Below are 20985 nucleotides of genomic sequence, written 5' to 3'. Positions count from 1 at the left end.
TCAGCTGTCAGCAAAAGTGTTGTTTTAATGCAGAATAAAGGAAGAGAAATGACGTGCAGTGACTACAGCCTATGAGGTCACACAAACACACACACACACACACACACACGCCGCTTCAGTACATGTTCATATTCAAATACTGGATCCTCCCAGTTTTGTTTGAACAATGCAGCCATTTGGCAAAGATTTGAGTCATAGTCGGGAACGATGGCGCTCTCCCCGCCATATTGATTTATGATATTTACAATAGATTGGAATTGGAATGGCTCCCCTCGTTGTGTGTGTGTGTGTGTGTGTGTGTGTGTGTGTGTGTGTGTGTGTGTGTGTGTGTGTGTGTGTGTGTGTGTGTGTGTGTGTGTGTGTGTGTGTGTGTGTGTGTGTGTGTGTGTGTGTGTGTGTGTGTGTGTGTGTGTGTGTGTGCGCGCGCGCGCGATGTGATGGATAACATGAAGGAAAACAGAGAAACCAAACAAGAGACTGGAGGGAGAAGACCCCTGAAGAGGAATGAAGACTGCAGCGGTTATTCTCTATTTGTGACTGTTTTAGTCTGGTTGTTTTTAACCTTGTTTAAAAAAAGCCATATTCAGCCAGGGCAGTCTCACACACACACACACACACACACCACCCTTCTACAGCTGAGTGCTATGATACGTGGTTGCACTATGCCCACTAGTTTGCATGATTTGGTCATTTATGCACAGCTGTTTCACCTTATGGCAGCAAGATAGCACACACTGACACAAATGAAATGTTCATTTGCTACTGGCATCTTTGCATATTATATCTATATGCCATCAGATAATTTATGTTTACTTCTTTGTTAACTCGGGTCCATTTAGTTTGAACCTATAACCAATAAACTGGGAAACAGCTCGTCAGATTCAGTCCCAATAAAGAAAAAGATCACCTACAAAAACGTTTAGATCTATCTAATGATAACATTTTATCTTATTTGTTTAATCTGTAAAAAGACAAGTTGTGGTTTTGTGGAGTTATGTGCTGAAGCTGAAAGAGGATGTCACTGCAAGCAGCCAAGACAGTCCGGCACATAACTCCCTGTGAAGCCACAACTTGTTTTGTGATCCAGATCCTGTCAGAGATCTTTAGGGGTAAGAGGTGGATTATTATTTATTCTAGCTATTTCCCCCTGCCCCCAGTATTTATGCTAAGCTATGCTAACATGCCCCGTTGGTTAGCTCTGCACTGCTCTCATACGGCGGTTACAGCTGCTAACGCCATTCACACCCACAGCATTGTGGTTCCCCTTCAGGTAAACCGTTAGCTCTGTCAGCACTTAGCGCTGTTAGCTGCGAGCTGCCAGCTCAGTCGTCGCCATGTTGAGAGCTGTGTGGAGCCAGTAGATATGCTCTGCATTTCAAATTCCACACCTTTAAATAACCCTTTGAGTTTAGATTTACACCCCATGAATTAGGTCTGCCATTAAGGTAAATCTGTATATTTCTGTATCCTTGCTCATGTTATATTCTACAAGTGACATACTTCTCGCATGAGATGTAACATCCGACAAAGTGGATGACCAGAAGACATATAAAGCCAAGGGACATTTCAAGCCATTCTGTTTCTTACTGTTGTTCTGGACCAAAGCCAACAGAATGGTAAGAAAATCTTCAAAGATGTATTAAAACATGGAACATCAGCAAAAAACTTACCGCTTAACGGTCTCTAATATAAAGGCCTGCTATGTACTTTATTAAAGGTATAATGTCTGCATGGCTTCAAATGTGTTCAGAGTGCCGTTAGTTTGTATCGTCCATTTTCTGTTTGGAACTTGTCCGGTATGTTTGATCAGTTGGTCTGCTGGTGAAAAAGATGCATTGTTCTTCTTGAAATGACGTCTCAAGCTCATTCATCAGTGAGATGTGAAACCTTTAAATGTCACACTGACTGAATAAAACCGTATCGTTTCTCTTTCTCTTTGTAAGCCACGCTCTAAAGCTCACATCCAAGTATTCATCTGTTTCCCTTTCGTTCTGTATTTTAAAATGTGAAGGAGTGCAAAGGTGAGCGAGTCCCTGAACTCCACTCTACCTACGGCTGAGATGTCATGCTATCAGTCTGCATGAATGAAATGACGTGCACAAGTGGACCAATGCAAAACACTTTTGGAGTTACTCGGTATCTCTGCGCTGTAATATCTCGGTGTGACGACTTCTCTCCGTCTGGTAGCGAGAGCTCTCCTTGTGTTTATGCGACTGTTGTTGTTGCATATCTACGGTGTGTCTGTGATTGTACATATAGTTGTATACTCGGTGGTAAACGATGAGCTCAGTACAGATATTTAGGCGTGTTGTGTTTGTGCTCGTCTGCCATGCGTCACACTGCTGAACGTTGACCCGCTACAGGGAATAAACAGCTGTTCCCACTGTAACCTCCCTTGATAATCATCTCACAAGGTTCTCCACAATCTGATTGATAGTTTGGTTTGGGTTAGCGTTATATTTGGATCTTAGTGTGGAGCTGCTTCTGTTTTCCAGCTGTTGCGTTGCTGTGTAAGTGGTGGAGCTGAGGCTGCACTCGTTGGTTTGGTCGCTGCTCTCAGTTTTTTGTTGCTGACGTGTTTTTTGTTCGATTGCTGTTTTGATAGTTATTATTCTGTTTTTCTTTTCATTTGTGGTTCTTCTTGCTGTTTGATGTTGTGGCCTGCAATCCTTAATTTATCCAGCTTTAGAAAGTAGTACGAATATTCATCGATGAGGAAACCTTTGTGTCCAAAATCCTAAAGCAACCAGCAGCCCTCCACACGTATTCCACGGTGTGGACTGATATATAGCTGTATGCATAGCATTTCACTTGCATTCAAATTTCCCCCTCTTTACTTCTAAAAGTCTACATTTTATAAAAGTAAAAACCAGAACAATTCTTTAACCAACTACTTTCTCACTCTGCTGTGTTGCGACATAGTTTTTCTTGTCATGTGACCTGCAGTCTTATGTCTTGATAACAGTTGTGGTCGTCGTTTTTTTGGAGCTGTTATTCATTTTGGCCTTGAAAACTTTCTTGGAACTGTGTCTTCACAGAAAGTAGCAAAGCCAAACCACAGAGCAGTGTCTCCAAACAGCCACCTCAACAGAGTGTCCTCTGTCCTGTCCTCTGAGACGCACCGATCAACAGATCAACACTGTGCTGTTGTCCACCGAGTTTACGAGCAGCAATTTGGTTGTTCCTTAGCAAATGGAGAAGTGGAGCGGCTTATCGTTCGAGGAAGTGAGTCTTTTAACGGCCGGCGACGTCACACACGAGTCCAGCAGCTTGACTTGTCCCCAAACGGAGTGTGTGACGTGTTTATGCTGGTGTGGGATCGACCCGAGGGTCTCTGAACAAACAGAGCTACCATATCACCTCGGGCACCCTTCAAATCTGGGCCACTGCTGAATGGGAACTACTGTTGTGTGATTATTGGTGAATCTGAAACCGAGGGGACACAGGAAGTGACTTGATATTGCTTGCTTGATGACGGGAACGGGAGGAAATGTGCACTCAAATGCCCTGTTGTCCACTCGCTGTGTGCCTTCAACAGGAGGCTTGTAGTTGTGTGTCTGTGGGACGCAGAAGAGGTTTCATGTGGACCAGAGCCGTCTTTGTTACACAGGTGCTCATGTTGTTGTGACTCTGCTGTTTTAGTTTTTTAGAATATGATTAATCATTTTTATTATTTCAATAAACCAAAAAGAAAGTTTGATCGATTTTGGGGTATTGAAGATAGCAGACATAAAAACCTGATTCTTTTATTTAGTCGGACCCGGAGGTTAGCACATGAAGCTAGGTTTATACTCGCAGTAGTGAAGCAGACGCAAGATGCACACGGCGGAAATTACGTAATCGCAGCAAGTGGTCGCGCTGCTTGGTCACACGGTGCTCACTGAATGTCGTGTTTTTAAATGCTTAAGCAACAGGAGAGCTTAAAAATCTTCACTTGAGTAAATGTTTTATAGGATATTCAACCTTTGTTTCTTTATAATACATTTAATACTTGACTTTGTTCTTTACAGGGCTTGTATAAAGGTAGTAAAGTAGTCCATGAATATGAGATATGAGTTTACAGTAATTACAATCCGCCCTCATCATTGTGGAGGTTAGTTTACGGCGCTTTGCCGGTTACTCTCGTTGTCTTTTTGATTCTTCACAGTTCATTTAGTTTGGACGCCCTCTGGTGTTTCAGAGAATAAAGCAGCAAACGCATCGAGTACAACCGCCTCCGTACATCAGAGCTCATGCTGCGATGCCACGCACTATTATTGAGTAAAATAAGAGGATGAGAGGAAAATAGAAAATGCATTTCCTGCTGAAAATGCGTTGGAATGCTGAAAGCTGAAATGCTTAACAGCATTCCAACAAATAGTAGTAGGCTAAAAGCACTACGAGTGGCAAAGGAAGGGAAGAAGAACACATTATACATTTTGGATCTTCAGAAGTAGTGAAGGATGGGAAGAAGGACACATTTGGTCTTGGGGTTCAGATAAGGAAAAGATGGACTACAGGGCTGTGCTGGTCTATGCTGCCGGCGATCTGCTCGCCCAGGCCCCCGGCCCGGCCCTCCGCCCGGTCTGCATGGCACCCGACCCCGATGCTTGGAGTTGAGCCGCTACTCCTTTGCGTCGAAAGGAGTCAGCTGAGGTGGTTCAGCATCTAATCACGATGCCTCCTGGACGCCTCCCACTGGAGGATTTCATGTTGCAGGCGAGAGGGAAGTCTGGGTCAGCCTGCTCGGCCTGCTGCCACCGTGACCCGACCCCGGATAAGCGGAGGAAAATGGATGGATGGATGGACATTAAAATAAAGGAAAAGCGAAGTAAAAGAAGATGAGTAAACGGGAAGATGGAGGAAGGGGAAGGAAAGGAGTAGCAGAAGATGACTAAAGAAAAGGAACGAAGAGTAGAAGAAGAGGACAGCATGGAGAGAGGGATGAGTAGAGAAAGGAAAAGGGAAACAGGAGGAAAAGAAAATGAGGACACAAGAATGGCAAGAAGAAGTTAAGAGAGAAGGAAATGAGGGAACAGATAAGGAAAAGGGAAGGACAGGAAAGGAGGATAAATTAGTAAAAGATGAAGAGGGAAGAACGAGAGGAAAGGAAAGAGGGAGTAGAGGAGAAAAAGAAGGATGGATGGACATGAGGACCTTTCAAAGTCCTGAGTTAAACCAGAAACAATAGACCTTCTTCCACAGCACTGGTAGCACTACTTCTGTTGTTGCAGGTGTGTAGTGGACTGACCTTTTTAAAATGGCTGCTTGACCTTTCCAGTACTGAACACCTGATCGGTGTCTCCTTCAAAGCTGCAGCTCAGACCGGTGCAGTCAGCTGTTTCACTCCTCCTCCTCACTTTATCTTCTCTCCGGCTCTCGATGTGTTTCCTGCTTTGAGTCGCCAAAGGCACAATTAGTCTGCTTGTCGCTGTCCTGCAGTGCTCGGTGAAGGCGACATAGGAGGGAGCTGATTGGTAGCTGATCAGTGACTCAGCGTTTAGAAGCACTGATACTTCTGGTTTCTCAATGTCACACCACACCTCACAGTTGAAGTCATTGAAAAGTGTGTTAAAACCACTCTGTGACACGTTGTCGCAAACAAAGGCTCATCACTTTTCTAAAAGGTCTGGGACTATTTTCACTGGTGGATTAATACGTGTTATCTTAGAGTAGTAAGTGTTTGTGGCAGCAGGACGGTGTGCGAGGCCTTGAGTCAAAATAAACTACAGTGTGTGTTCATGGTGATGAAGGAGCAACTGTGTGTTTTTAATGGAGCTCTATGGCTCAGAGGAAGAAGAGATATCAGTCTATACTTATTAGAAACATTCATTGTTGGTTTTGGTCTTATTATGGTATTTGTTGACTATAACAAATAGGTAATATCACAAGTCTTTTCAACATTGTGTTCAGCACTATTCAAACGACTACAGTACTGCTACACAGGCATTGTATGCAGATACAATATGATCGTCAGCTTGCAGTCACTGCGATGGCTTGTTCATTAGAAGCAAGATTCAAGTTGCTGAAGTTTATTTTTTCACTTCACAGAAATGAATGGAAGCCAATGGATCGATAGAAATGATGTTGTGATAGTAAACCTAATTTGTAGTGAATAGTTTCAAAGATACACAAATACTGAGCTTCTACTCAGCTGAAGGATGGAACCTCTGCTGATAACACAGGGCACAGGTCATGCTCTCTCTTTCTTGTTTCATGCTCCTTGTCTGCTTCTCCTGGAAACAAACAACAACACAACATACATCTCCATCCCCTTGTTTCTATGGTAACACAGTGGCGAGGAGAGGAGACAAGAGGAGCTGTAGCCCCCTCCAACTCTCCTCCATGATGAAAAGCAGACTGAGAAAAAGAGAGGGCAGGAAAACAGGAGTAGAAAGAAGGGAAGACAGAGAGAGAAGGAGGTAGAGGGAGGTAGAAGGAGGCAGACGGAGGCAGAGGGAGGTAGAAGGAGGCAGAGGGAGGTAGGAGGTTGAGGGAGGCAGAAGGAGGTTGAGGGAGGTAGAAGGAGGTAGAGGGAGGCAGAGGGAGGTAGAAGGAGGCAGAGGGAGGTAGAGCGAGGTAGAGGGAGGCAGAGGGAGGTAGAGGGAGGCAGAGGGAGGTAGAGGGAGGCAGAAGGAGGTTGAGGGAGGTAGGAGGAGGTAGAGGGAGGCAGAGGGAGGTAGAAGGAGGCAGAGGGAGGTAGAGGGGGGCCGAAGGAGGTAGAGCGAGGTTGAGGGAGGCAGAAGGAGGTTGAGGGAGGTAGAAGGAGGTAGAGGGAGGCAGAAGGAGGTTGAGGGAGGTAGAAGGAGGCAGAGGGAGGTAGAGGGAGGTTGAGGGAGGCAGAAGGAGGTTGAGGGAGGTAGAGGGAGGCAGAAGGAGCCAGAGCGAGGTAGAGGGAGGCAGAAGGAGGTAGAAGGAGGTAGAGGGAGGCAGAAGGAGGCAGAGGGAGGTAGAGGGAGGTAGAAGGAGGTAGAGGGAGGTAGAGGGAGGAAGAAGGAGGTAGAGGGAGGCAGAAGGAGGTAGAGAGAGGCAGAAAGAGGTAGAAGGAGTTAGAAGGGGGTAGAAGGAGGCAGAGGGAGGCAGGCAATCACTGCATGCTCTTGTGCAGGATGTAGTATCTATGGTAACCTCGGCTGGTTATCAGAAGTCCCGTCTGTTTGTCTCCGCTCTGCTCTGCCTTTTCAAAAACACCATTAATCTCCTCCTCCGGTGCACCGCTTCATATTCTGCTCTTTATTCTGTGTTTCATCTCGTTAGTGCAACATGTGCGTCCAACTCCAGGCTGCATGTAAGACAGACAGACACAGAGGCTGGCGTTTGCTCTTCCAAGGAAATGAGACATCTAGCCCAGAACCAATATTTGCCCTGGACCTGGTCTGTAATGAAAACCCTGTAATGTGTACAGTTTCACAACTGTGTGTGTGTGTGTGTGGGGGGGGGGGGGGGCACAAATAAAGACAACCACCTGTCTGTTGGACTCCACTGCAGAGGAAAAAAAGCAGCGTTTGCTACGTCGCTGCAACTACTCCGATGTGTTGAGGTGCTGCTTGTCTGAGAGAAGAAGAAGAAGGCAATGACACACTTTGTTCAGATTTAGTACAAATTATCACCATGAGTAATGCAAATGAAGCTGATATTGATGTCATCAGTCTTTATTTTCTTTATCATGCATCATTATTCCATTTGTTTCCCAGTCTAAAATTAAAAAGGGGACAAATTGTCAAATTGTAACATTTTGAATATTGGTAAATATTGGCCTCCTTGTCGAGAGCCACCACAGAACACACACATGACACACACACTGCTGGAATCAACACATACCAATGTCTTCAGCGTCCACTTCAGATTAACATTCATAAATGTGAGAGCGCTCTCTCTGCAGACAGAAACACAAAGAACTCCTGACACACCTCATGCAGCAACTCTGATTGTTCTGTTGAAAGAAATAAAGAATAGAAGTCTGAACGGCGGATCATTAATTGGAGGCGTGTGGTGGATTGTTTATCATAGCGTAGGTAACACGTTGTGCACATGACTGTATATTGGAGAGATGCCACCAAGATATGTGTGAGAAGAAGAACCTCAGCAGGAGAGAAAGTGAGGTTCAGCCCAGTGAACTTAAACTAGTCCTGGTGGCACAGGACGATTCAAAGCATCACCCTTTAGTCCTAATAGTGCTTCTTTAATAATCCAGCCATTATAATTACTCTAAAACATATAATAAGCTCAAATAAATGATGTGATATTCATGCATTTTTTTAGTTTGTCTTTATGTTGGACAAACAATGGTCGGAGTGCTATGGACCGCTCGTAAAGTGTTCTCTTACCTAAGAGGAAAGCAACAACAAGAAAACGTTTCACAAAATAAGAACAAATCATTGAAAAACTAAAATAAGAGGAAGTCTGTTCTTATGTCTCTTCCTGCATGAGGCCCTTTGAATTCTACCAATGGGGATAAAAGAGCACACTTATCCAACAGAACAGTTCAAGTCGTACCTGTGAAGTGATTCAAGGATCATCTATTGTCATTATGCAACACAGGGAACAACATTCAGGTGTAGCCCATTCGTAACGCAACATGACAGAGAAAACCAAACCAGTTGTACATTCCTGTAGACCAGTGGTTCTCAACTGGTCTGGCTGTGGGACCCACCATCACCCCTTAATAACAAGCCGGCACCCAAATTGAGGAACATTTTCAACTTCTCAAATGTATTTAATGTAAAGATGGTTCAGTTTGAACCTGAGCTGAACATGTCCTCTGCAGTCGTAGTGTAGGAGCTCTCTTGTGCAGAGTTGTTCCTGTCAGTCCTCGTCCCACATGTTTCACGTAAACGAGTAAAGCTGCTTTGTTTGTGATGTCTGTAGATTCGTCCATTTGTAATGCAGAATGACCACTTCCTGTGGTCTGTTGTTTGATGTCATCCGACATGTCTTCAATTGGTCTGCTTCTAGTGTCATTTGACAGAGGTATAGTTTTCAGTTTATTAGCATTACAAGGCATTAACGCCAAATGTTGTTAAGGAGTGTGAATAGACGGAACTCCGCTGCATAAAAAAACCCCTTCAAAATAAAAGCACATTTTATTTTCAGTAGCAGAAAGCACTGAAAACGGGTCCGCGACCGACTTTTGGGAAATATAACCCACCAGTTGAGAATCAGTGCTGTAGAGCATCTTTTAAATGTTCATCATAAGGAACGTAAACGGCAGCAACAGAAACAATTCTCTGACCAGATAATATGGCCGACATCTTCACATTCAAAACTCAACATGAGGAAAACATTGTCCATCAACTCTGACTGTGTTTGAGCACCAAGCATCATGATGTGAACACAGAGTCCTCCTCCTCTGGTCCACCAGAATCCTGCTCTCTGTCCTGACCCGTCAAGTGCAGCTTGATCCTGGACCACGATGGATCCAGGTCTCTGTGAAGATGTGGGCTCAACAGTCACCGACCTCCCGCTGCTTTCATCCATCTTATTTTCCTGCGACTGAACATCAGAGAGCCAGGAGCATGCTGGGTAGAGGAGTAGCCTCAGGTCCTAGCTGGGTTAGCTTAGCTTCCATCTCAGCTCTCCTCCCTGAGGCTGCTTGGTGGTGTTTGGTCCAGCAGGTCTGATTAGGTGGGCGGCGATCGCCTCAAAGTCCGCTGCACCTTTTCAGATGTTGAGTGTATTCCTTCATAAATGCTCCAGTAAAGAAAAACAAATTAAATCAAATAAGGACAAAAAAATTTAGCGAAATTCATGATTCATCATTCTGTGAACATTGTATGTTCACAGAAAAACATATCTCAAGTTTTCTCAATGAAAAAGAAAACAAGCGATGATAAGTAGCAGAAAGCACTGCGGCCTCATCAAGGTCTAGATGACGTCTGCAGGACTCATACAGTCGCTCTCACATCAGCAACGATTGCTACTAAGTCACTCGGTGACGCTAATGTCCGCTGGTGATTCATCTTCTGCCATTTTTCTGCATTACCGACCGACAAATGTCTTATTATAGACGCACTGTGGCATTAAACATTTCTCTTCAGACTTCTCCTGGGGGGGAGGAGATATACAGGCTCAGTTTCCTTGTGGTTCCCCCCCCCCCCCCCCCCACCTCCACACACACACTCACACACACACTTTCTCTTTAAACACTCTTCTGTCTCTGAGTCCGGAAACTTGTGGTCATTTGTCAGCGTTTCTGTAATCATTTTGAGACGAGCAAACAGGTTGTGGCCTGTTACTCAGCTGCATCTGCTTCCAGCTCCCACAACTGGGATCTGCCATCACACCGTACTGTGTGTGTGTGTGTGTGTGTGTGTGTGTGTGTGTGTGTGTGAGTGTGTGTGTGTGTGTGTGTGTGTCGACTTGAAGCTACATGAACAATGTCTTTCTACGCCATGTTTGTGTGATTAATGGCTTTTGCTAAATTGCTTTTCCACTTTGTTTCAGCATTCAATGACTATTCACTCCATGAAATGTCCCCACAGCTGATAGCGAGGACTCTGTGTGCTCGGTAGCAGCGCTGGCCTGGTGTTTACCCAGGGCACGTTAGCCCAGGATATGTTTCTTTTTGTCTTTCCGGCCGACCACCAGTAAAAATAAACGCTCTTTTTTTTGTCGCCCTGGCGCTGTTTAAATATACAGTGTGTTGTGTAAATGTTAGACGGTGGCAGACTAACGTCCTCTGGCTTTGTGTCTCTCCTCTGTCTCCAGCCCACCGGTTACATGGAGACGTCACTGTCCTACAGCTCCATAGAGGACCTGCAGCTCCTCTCATGGGACAACGCTCCCAAGTACTGTGTCCAGCTCAGCTTCCCCGGCGGCACCGTCCTGCTGCAGGTAACATCTGCCGTCATCTTAAAGAGAAGCTAGTGGCGCTCAGCTCTTCATCAGGTTGCATAAAGGCTGGAATTAAACTAGAGACCATGACGTTGTTGTTGGCTGGGTAACTTTACCAGCTGTTTCCTTGCAGGCATAGCTTATTTTGTTAGCAATAGCTACGGCTACCATCAAGATATCGGCTTGCGTTAGATAATGAATTCATCTCATCAGTTTGATGCAACACTAAAGGATGCATGTGATGCAGTTTGATTTCTCTACGGACATGAAAGGGAACATAAATAATGTTTGGTGTCAGCTGAATCATGCTCATAAACCATACTTTGTTAGTGTTTCAAACTTCATCTTTTATCGATTCGATATTTCCTGTTTTTAATTCTACCTTCCTTTAAGGGTCATTAGTGTTTCAAAAGGTTTTGTAGAAAAATGTGTTCCATACCATTTACCATGACTATATCCCAGCAAAGGAATTCATCAATGTAGGTGTCAGACCAGGTCCGTGTGTCATCTGCTCATGAAATCTGTATTTAAAAAAAAAGGGGTCAGAATTCTTTTTGAAGGCTTTGAAAAATGAAAAAAAAAAAATTTCTTGTTTTTGTCAAGAAATGGCTATTCTAATAAACAAGACAAACAGAATAAAAAAATAACTTTTAACTCTGTTTTTCTGTTATTTATCAATTATTTCATGTTTCAAACAAAACGTTTTTAATGCATATTTAAAATGTAAGGTCATTTTTTTCAAGATTTTAACAATATGTTTGAAAAGTAACGTAGCAGAATAGTAAGCAGGTTCATCGGCATGATATACAGTAGCCTGTTGTGACCCATGTGCTTCACCAGTTAGCAGTTAGCTTGTGTTCAGACAGTGCAAACAGGTGGCCACATGTTCCACTTTGCACTTTTTAATGATGAAAATACCCCCTCATGCACATGTAAGGTTACTAATGGATGGAATATTTGTGTTTGTGCGAAGGACAGTCCCTGCCTGGAAAGAGCCTCTGAAGTCTGGCATTCATTCAGCTCATCAAACTCTTTGGCAAAGTCTTTGTATCTACTATCATGTTTCACAAGAACTTCTAGATAAACAGAGTGAAGGTCTGGGAACATAGTAGAGCACTGTGTGGTTAGTGTTGGGTCAGTGTGCTGTGATAAATGATTGGACTGAGATTTTAAAGATGTGGGTGTAATGGGAACTTTGGTCCTGGAGGGACGAGCACATTTGTGGTAGTCTCCAGAGCGCTGTGTCAGCACTAAAGAAAGGTCTGGCTCCACTCATTATCAATCTGATGTTTATCTTCTTCAAACCGATCACAATAGCTTAGTGGCTGTACTGTTTTGGACAGAACCAGAACCCGTACTGGACACCTCACACCTCAGTTCATCCTCACGTTAACCAGAGCCCTTCAGTGAGCACATTCGGTACTGTAGCCCATTATCCCAATTACCTCTGATACGCTACTCGGCCCATTATTGGTGGTGGGGGTCAACAGTGTATACCCACCTCATCAGTTGTGTTTGCTTATGCCTGCTGCCAGCTGTTTGGACCGCTGCCAGACACATTCAGTGTGTGCCTTGGAGGGAAAAGCTTGGCCAGTTTGCATCCACGAGCCGAGATCAGTCAGGGTTCCTGAAAGCGGTGAAAACCTGGAAAACCTGGTGTGTTGTTTCACTTATTGGAAGAACATGGAAAATTAGAACAAATATTTAGAAGTCATGGGAAACTAAGGATAGTAAGATAGTAAGTTGCTGCAGCAACTAATTGTTCATACGCACAAACTATGTAGCTGCATGGCGTGTGACGTAGTAGCAATGAAAATGATGAATACACAACCGAATCTTTTAAAACACGTAAATGCTTCTAAATTCACAAGTAGGGTATTTTACATGCCGATTTTATGCCGTAGAACAAAACGTTCAAAACTCTTCATCCTGTGTTACCACAGAGCTTATTTCAGACTTCTAACCAAAAACACATTGACTTTGAGACGAGGGAACCGGAAATGTAAACTATGCTGACTCATCTCTGGGTTTTAGGACATCTCTTTAATGGGGGAATACAGGCTTGTTATCACCTTTAAGCAGACAATAATGGACTCAGTTTCAGTATACCCTGACATCATTTTACTCTATTAATAATATTAAAACAGTTACAGTGTAACTCCTTCACAGTAGCACACAGGCATGATTTTTTCTCATTGAAAACAATAGGCCACCTACTCAATACCAACCGCACCTAGACTGGTCTGAGCTCAGTGTTAGCACACTTTGAACCCTAACCCTAATTTTTAGGCCTCTGCTCAAAAATTGCATACCTATACTAAAAAGAGTATATCTCTGCAACCACAAGGTCTATTTCAATAAGTGCGGTGTTATAATAAAGGTAACACTTGTGGGATTTGGGCAGATGTGTAAATTACAGTATATATGTTACTGGTTAAGAGTAAATGAAGATGGCACACAACACAAATTGAAAAGTTTCAGGTTTGCCAGAAAAGAAAAAGCACTTTCAGGATGATTATCTCTTTTGAATGATGCAGCTGAAAGTCTAAACCTCTCCAAAATCATAGCAGAATATGTGAACAGTCTCTCTGCAAAGTTTGACTTTGATAAAGTGAAGCAGAATAAAATTAGAGAGGTTTTAGTACAGAGAGGTCAGACGAGGTCACCCAAATGGTCATTTTGGAACCATCTGTTACATTTACATTTTCTATACTATATAATTATATATTTCACTTGTTTTATCACTAATGGTGTTCAATACATCCAAATACAGCAGTTTGGCTTTATTTTGAGAGCCTGAATCCTCTCTGAGCCCTCTGTGTGTCTCTCTGTGTGTCTCTCTGTGCGTCATGGAGTTTTTCCCAAAATCCAGTCCTCTGAGTCTACGCAGACTTGTAAGTCAGCAGCCTATTGGTCTATTTCAGTAGTTCACACCTCTTTCGACGCGTTAGAGCCAATAGAATTGAGCTAGAGCCACGTGGAAGAGATTGACAGCACTGTTAGCCAGTCAGAATAAACAAGGCGCTGTCTCTCGTGAAGCGTATAATCCGATACGCCGAAAGTCAAATCCTCCCTCTAGCTCCTTATGCTTGGACTACAGCCCCTGTATTCACGGAAGGAGTTCACTGATAAACAGGATATCCGTTGAACAGATATCTGAGTGAAAAAAAAATGGATATTACGCTTTGTCTTCATGAAAATGGCGAAAGGTGAGGAGCGTTTTCTGTTAATAATCAATAAAGCGATTTGTGTTGCTGGTGTTTGTTGGCTCATATCTCGGTAATGGTGTCATGGAGAGAAATATTGAAGATATCTCCGGAATCTGTGTAGAATTGGCTTGCTTTCTGTCATCTCGGTTTTCTTTGTTAGCATGTAGCTATCTCTCAGTAGCTCCTAACATGTGCGGAGTCTGCTCACTCATGGCGGAATATGACTATGATATTTTGGTCATTCTTATAGTTGGTTGTTTAGTTGTGTAGAGTTGTGTTTGGAGCATGTACAAACGGCTTGAATATTACTGTAGCCCAGGTTCTGAAGTTTTACTTGGCATGCGATATCATTATATTCGTTTCGTGATGAGTGCATTTTTTCGATGGTAAACTGTAAACCCTAGGGGGGCTGTCGGGTTGATGTTTAACAAACAGTGGACAGGTAGTAAAAAAGTTCAAACATGCTGGAAGCAGACGGGAAGAATGCCACATCCTTTCTGGTCCTGGTGTGTCGCTCACTTTTCCTTGTACTCTATCTGTGTTGTAGGAGTAGCTCATTTTTAAAAGATGTCGGCCAATAATTTCAACCATTTTATTTTTGTGTCTCTGTGTAGATCTCATCTTGTCTTATTAGGCATGTCTCTCAGTTTAGCATTACCAGGCCTCCAATAAAACACACACGGCTTACTGTAACTTACTGTAACTCAGTGTAACTTAGTGTAACTTAGTGTAACTTAGTGTAACTTAGTGTGACTCAGTGTAACTTACTGTAACTCACTGTAACTTAGTGTAACTCAGTGTAATTTACTGTAACTCACTAACTCACTGTAACTTACTGTAACTCACTGTAACTCAGTGTAACTTACTGTAACTCACTGTAACTTAGTGTAACTCAGTGTAATTTACTGTAACTCACTAACTCACTGTAACTTACTGTAACTCACTGTAACTCAGTGTAACGCAGTGTAACGCAGTGTAACTCACTGTAACGCACTGTAACTCACTAACTCACTGTAACTCAGTGTAACTTACTGTAACTTACTGTAACTTAGTGTAACTCACTGTAACTCACTGTAACTCACTGTAACTTAGTGTAACCTAGTGTAACCTAGTGTAACTCACTGTAACTCACTGTAACTCACTGTAACTCAGTGTAACTCAGTGTAACTTAGTGTAACTCACAGTAACTTACTGTAACTCAGTGTAACGCAGTGTAACTCAGTGTAACTTACTGTAACTCAGTGTAACTCACTGTAACTCACTGTAACTCAGTGTAACTTAGTGTAACTCACAGTAACTTACTGTAACTCAGTGTAACGCAGTGTAACTCAGTGTAACTCACTGTAACTCACTGTAACTCAGTGTAACTTAGTGTAACTTACTGTAACTCAGTGTAACTTACTGTAACTCAGTGTAACTCACTGTAACTTACTGTAACTTACTGTAACTCAGTGTAACTTAGTGTAACTTACTGTAACTCAGTGTAACTTACTGTAACTTCTACACATGTGTACATTCTACACATCCAGATCAAGCACCTTATTAGAGTTTTAAACCATTAATAAATAATAACCAAAGGATGTTTATCTATCCCGGAACTCAACTTCTACTGTTGCTTATTAGGTTAGGTATGAATATTTAATGTTACAAAAAAATAGATATGAGTTCAGGTTTTTAGGGGCCAATTATTGTTTGATTTAATTACATTTGATTCTTGCCTGTTTTAATCGCGTCTACTCGTGCCTCACGTTTTATCTTTACCCTATCCACATAGGCTTGGTAGCTCACATGTTGTGCAGCACATGGAATGAAATGTGCTTCATGAATTATGTTTAGCTCGCTTGTACTCACATCCATTAGATGCAGTGAAACAATGGTGTTTAGTCCAACAGTCACTCTGCTTTTAACTCTTTTTTTGGTCTCCACCAACTCTCTAGCTGCTAAATGTTCAGCTATGTTCACCAGCTAGAGGCTCCTCACTGGTTATTCTTTATTTATTCATCACTATGTGCAACCACTTTCATTAAACATTGACCCATTGTTAATATAAAATATTGATCAGTGCAGTGTTAATGTTCAGAATGTCTCCCGTCAAAGTCCAACCTGCCTGTTGAATTTACTTTTTCTTTGGCAGGCAGTACAGTTTCACTTTTTGTATTGACTAATGACTAATGTTAAACATTCACAGCAGATACTGTGGGTTGGTTTAGGAGTGAAATGAGTTTTTGACTAACCAATCGTAGTTAGAGGGAGGGCGCTGCATTCGTGAGCTGAAGTCATCTGCAACTGTAAATCTATCTTCAAAATGGATTAGTTCCCTTTTGATAAAAACACTGTATCCAAGCCGAAGGAGTGGCTGCTAGCAAATGACGTGAAACCCTTGTGTGTGGGTTTGCTTCCTATTACCTGAGATCACATGTAACAAATCGTTTATGTCTCTGTGTGTGTGTGTGTGTGTGTGTGTGTGTGTGTGTGTGTGTGTGTGTGTGTGTGGCTACAGGCTGCAAACAGCTACTTAAGGGACCAGTGGTTTCACTCCCTGCAGTGGAAGGTAAGGTTACTGTTTGTCTTTAACTATTAATGGATTTGTTTCATGTATTGTATTCTGTATTGTTCCTTATTTAAAAAATACACACATATTGAAATGTATTGCTGATTGATAGTGTTGAAAACCAAAATCGGTTTGTGTTGCTTTGGAAATCTTCTCACAGTCAGTCCTTCCATGCTGCAGCTCTTTATGAGGACCAGACCTCTAAACCTGTCAGTACCAGAGTCGTGCTGAGCTCACCGAGCCAAATGAAGCTGCACAAGGAAGTAGGCCTGAAGTAGTTCAGAGAGCTAGAGCTCACACCTACTTCCTTTGGTTTACTTTAGTCTTTTTACACTCAACATTGTCTCTCAAGGACAAATATAATGCTGTTGTATAGACAGCAGTGCCCAGGTATTATGATCGGTCCACGCAGCTCTGACTCTTCACAAGCATTTCCTGTTTATGTGCTTCCACTCCACCATTTTAGATAGAAATGTCCGAGCCCTTGAGAAATGGTCACATGAAACCGACCAAAGACGAGAAGAAAATTCAAACTTTCCAGAAAACCATGATGATGTTCCAGATGTTTTTCTCGGTAGTCACCGGGGCTGTTGTGTTGTTTTTTTCATGCAGAAAAAGATCTACAAGTACCGCAAGGTCCTCAACAACCCGAGTCGCTGGGATGTGGTGCTGAAGGAGATCAGGGCGCTGGTGGACATGGCTCTGACCTCACCGCTGCAGGACGAGTCCATCCACCAGGCTCCTCTGCACATCATCTCCACCCTGCTGGCTGAGGTAGAAACACACACACACACACACACACACACACACACACACACACACACACACACACACACACACACACACACACACACACACACACACACACATTCATGGATGCAGTATTTTACCTATCAGGACCTTACCATTCCCTCTTTAAGTCTAATATTAGTTTGGGCCCTAATCTAAGCCTAGTCCTTATTGTCTTTTCTTAATTTTCTTCACTTTTTTAAATTGTAACAATAACCAGAAAAAACCCGGTTAATCTTACAATAAGGAAATAGAAATGAAGAAATAAGAAGAGCTGATGTTTTACATTCTTAAGTGAGGGCACAATTATTGGTTCCTTTATATATTTAACACAATTAATTCACTTGGTTATTTATTTCCAACTACTTATTTATCAATTTAAACACTTAAGACTTCATATACTTGAGTATTTTAGTTTCTTGGTGTTTTACACTCCAATCAGAAGAAAACATAATAGGTTTGGCTTCACTACAGTTATTTATCAGATATAGTTACCAGTTCATTCAGATTTTTACATACAGACCATCACTTTCTCCCATATGTTTTAGATTATACACTGAAGCAAAAGCCAGTCAACAGTTAGCTTCACTTTGTTTAAAGGTAACAAAAGCCTGTTTATTTGTGTTTTTGGGTAGCTAGACTTGTGTAAGAAATTGAAATGTAAAAACTGCTACTGGCCAATAAATAGTCTGACACAAAACGCACTTTAGAACAGCAGCATTATGTTTTTACACAAATGAACAATGCTAGTTGTTTTCAGTCTTTTTGGTAAGCTATTAGCTAAGCTAACCTGCTGCCAGAGGTAGCTTCAACTTCATCCTACAGAGTTTTATCCAAGTCATGGCAAGAAAGCAAAACAGCCCAAAATATCAAACTAGTAGTCCTTTAAGAATCCTCCTGTTGGGACCATGAATGTTCACAGCCTGCTTTATGACAACGTGATCATTAGCTAACGTCAGGTTCTACTGCTAAAAAGTATTTAAATGATACCTTTCCTAAAAAAGCTTTGCATTACTGAGATTGAAGTGGTTAGAGTTAGTATTGCAGCATAAAGAAATACATTAAAACATACTTGGTAAATTTAGAATAAGAGATGTGAATTGATTGGTTGTGATGTTGTGATTCGTCCTTATGTTTGCTCTGATGTGGTGCTCTAAGGCACAGTATTCCAGTTCACATGACCACGCAGTACGAAGCAGCAACCTAACCTAACTCCACCTAAACATGACATTAATCCTAAACATGGTCCAAATGTTTAAAAAAAAATAAGCCCTTATAAAGTTCTCCTTTTTTATATTGCTGTGCGGACATTTGACTCCAGTTGTTTCTCTTGGTCTTCCCCACAGAACTCTAATCTCAGCACTCAGGATCATGAGAACATCATTGTGGTGAGTTTCCACTATAAATTGATATTTAATGTCAGTCTGAAGTTAATAATTAACCCGCTTGAGCCCTGCTGGTTTGATCTTTAAACTGAGGACAGATATCTTCATGTATTTGTTTGTGTTACACTTGTACATTTTTGATTGTTGCTTGCGCTGTATAGGGGCGGTAATATGGCATTATCATGCCAGTATCATGCTAGTATCATCATGGTAGCAGTATCATGGAGGTAAAATAGTGGTATCATGGCGCTATCGTGGCGTTATCGTGGCGTTATCACATGGCGGTATCATGGCGTTATCACATGGCGTTATCACATGGCAGTATCACATGGCGTTATCACATGGCGTTATCACATGGCGTTATCACATGGCGTTATCACATGGCGGTATCACATGGCGTTATCACATGGCGTTATCACATGGCGGTATCACATGGCGTTATCACATGGCGGTATCACATGGCGGTATCATGGCGTTATCACATGGCGTTATCACATGGCGGTATCACATGGCGTTATCACATGGCGTTATCACATGGCGGTATCACATGGCGTTATCACATGGCGTTATCACATGGCGGTATCACATGGCGTTATCACATGGCGGTATCATGGCGTTATCACATGGCGTTATCACATGGCGGTATCACATGGCGTTATCACATGGCGTTATCACATGGCGGTATCATGGCGTTATCACATGGCGGTATCATGGCGGTATCACATGGCGGTATCATGGCGGTATCATGGCGTTATCACATGGCGGTATCATGGCGTTATCACATGGCGGTATCATGGCGTTATCACATGGCGGTATCATGGCGGTATCACATGGCGTTATCACATGGCGGTATCATGGCGTTATCACATGGCGGTATCATGGCGGTATCACATGGCGGTATCATGGCGGTATCATGGCGTTATCACATGGCGGTGTCATGGCGTTATCACATGGCGGTATCATGGCGTTATCACATGGCGGTATCATGGCGGTATCATGGCGTTATCACATGGCGGTATCATGGCGTTATCACATGGCGGTATCATGGCGTTATCACATGGCGGTATCATGGCGTTATCACATGGCGGTATCATGGCGGTATCATGGCGTTATCACATGGCGGTATCATGGCGTTATCACATGGCGTTATCACATGGCGGTATCATGGCGTTATCACATGGCGGTATCACATGGCGTTATCACATGGCGTTATCACATGGCGTTATCACATGGCGGTATCATGGCGTTATCACATGGCGTTATCACATGGCGGTATCATGGCGTTATCACATGGCGGTATCATGGCGGTATCATGGCGTTATCACATGGCGGTATCATGGCGTTATCACATGGCGGTATCATGGCGTTATCACATGGCGGTATCATGGCGTTATCACATGGCGGTATCATGGCGGTATCATGGCGTTATCACATGGCGGTATCATGGCGTTATCACATGGCGGTATCACATGGCGTTATCACATGGCGTTATCTCATGGCGTTATCACATGGCGTTATCACATGGCGGTATCATGGCGTTATCACATGGCGGTATCACATGGCGTTATCACATGGCGTTATCACATGGCGGTATCATGGCGGTATCATGGCGTTATCACATGGCGGCATCATGGCGGTATCATGGCGGTATCACATGGCGGTATCATGGCGTTATCACATGGCGGTATCATGGCGGTATCATGGCGGTATCATGGCACTATCATGACCGTATTATAGCCGTATCTGGGCAGAACTGAAGAGTTTGATGCTGAGAGAGTTTCTGGTGTTTGCGTAGTCTCCTGTGGGCTTTATTTTACAAATCTCCTGCAACTGACAGCTCATATCAATACTGTTGGCTCCCAGCCAGGATAAATAAGAGATAGGATATGGAAATATTCATCAGTCTCTGTGTCTGTTCAGGCCATTGCTCCTCTTCTGGAAAACAACCACCCACCACCTGACCTGTGCGAGTTCTTCTGTAAGGTAAGCCCATGTGTCAAAGTAGAACAACGCTGAACATTTACCTTTTGCAGTAAAGAGAAATGGTTTTAAGCATTTCACAGTGCTTCCTGTTGATGGTCATGGCTGTGTGTTGCAGCACTGTCGGGAGCGGCCGCGGTCCATGGTGGTGATCGAAGTGTTCACTCCTGTGGTCCAGAGAATCCTCAAACACAACATGGTGAGAACGGCTCTGTCCTGGAGCTGCACAGAGCCTTCAGTAATAGAACTAGGAATCAGT

The 20985-nt window shown here is 43.0% G+C and overlaps 1 protein-coding gene across 1 annotated transcript in view; it reads left to right on the top strand.

Annotated features, from left to right (window-relative positions):
* cmip (c-Maf inducing protein) overlaps positions 1 to 20985 on the top strand; it is a 47340-nt gene that overhangs the window by 8037 nt on the left and 18318 nt on the right. Inside the window, exons 2-7 of the mRNA XM_079162672.1 lie at positions 10687 to 10812; positions 16522 to 16572; positions 17185 to 17346; positions 18708 to 18749; positions 20667 to 20729; positions 20845 to 20925. Of these exons, the coding sequence (XP_079018798.1) occupies positions 10687 to 10812; positions 16522 to 16572; positions 17185 to 17346; positions 18708 to 18749; positions 20667 to 20729; positions 20845 to 20925 (525 nt within the window). The remainder of the gene's footprint in view (positions 1 to 10686; positions 10813 to 16521; positions 16573 to 17184; positions 17347 to 18707; positions 18750 to 20666; positions 20730 to 20844; positions 20926 to 20985) is intronic.

Source organism: Pholis gunnellus (genome assembly GCF_910591455.1).
Source record: "Pholis gunnellus genome assembly, chromosome: 7".
Taxonomy (NCBI): Eukaryota; Metazoa; Chordata; class Actinopteri; order Perciformes; family Pholidae; genus Pholis; species Pholis gunnellus.
Note: the sequence above shows the minus strand (reverse complement) of the source record. Positions and strands in the feature narration are given on the sequence as shown.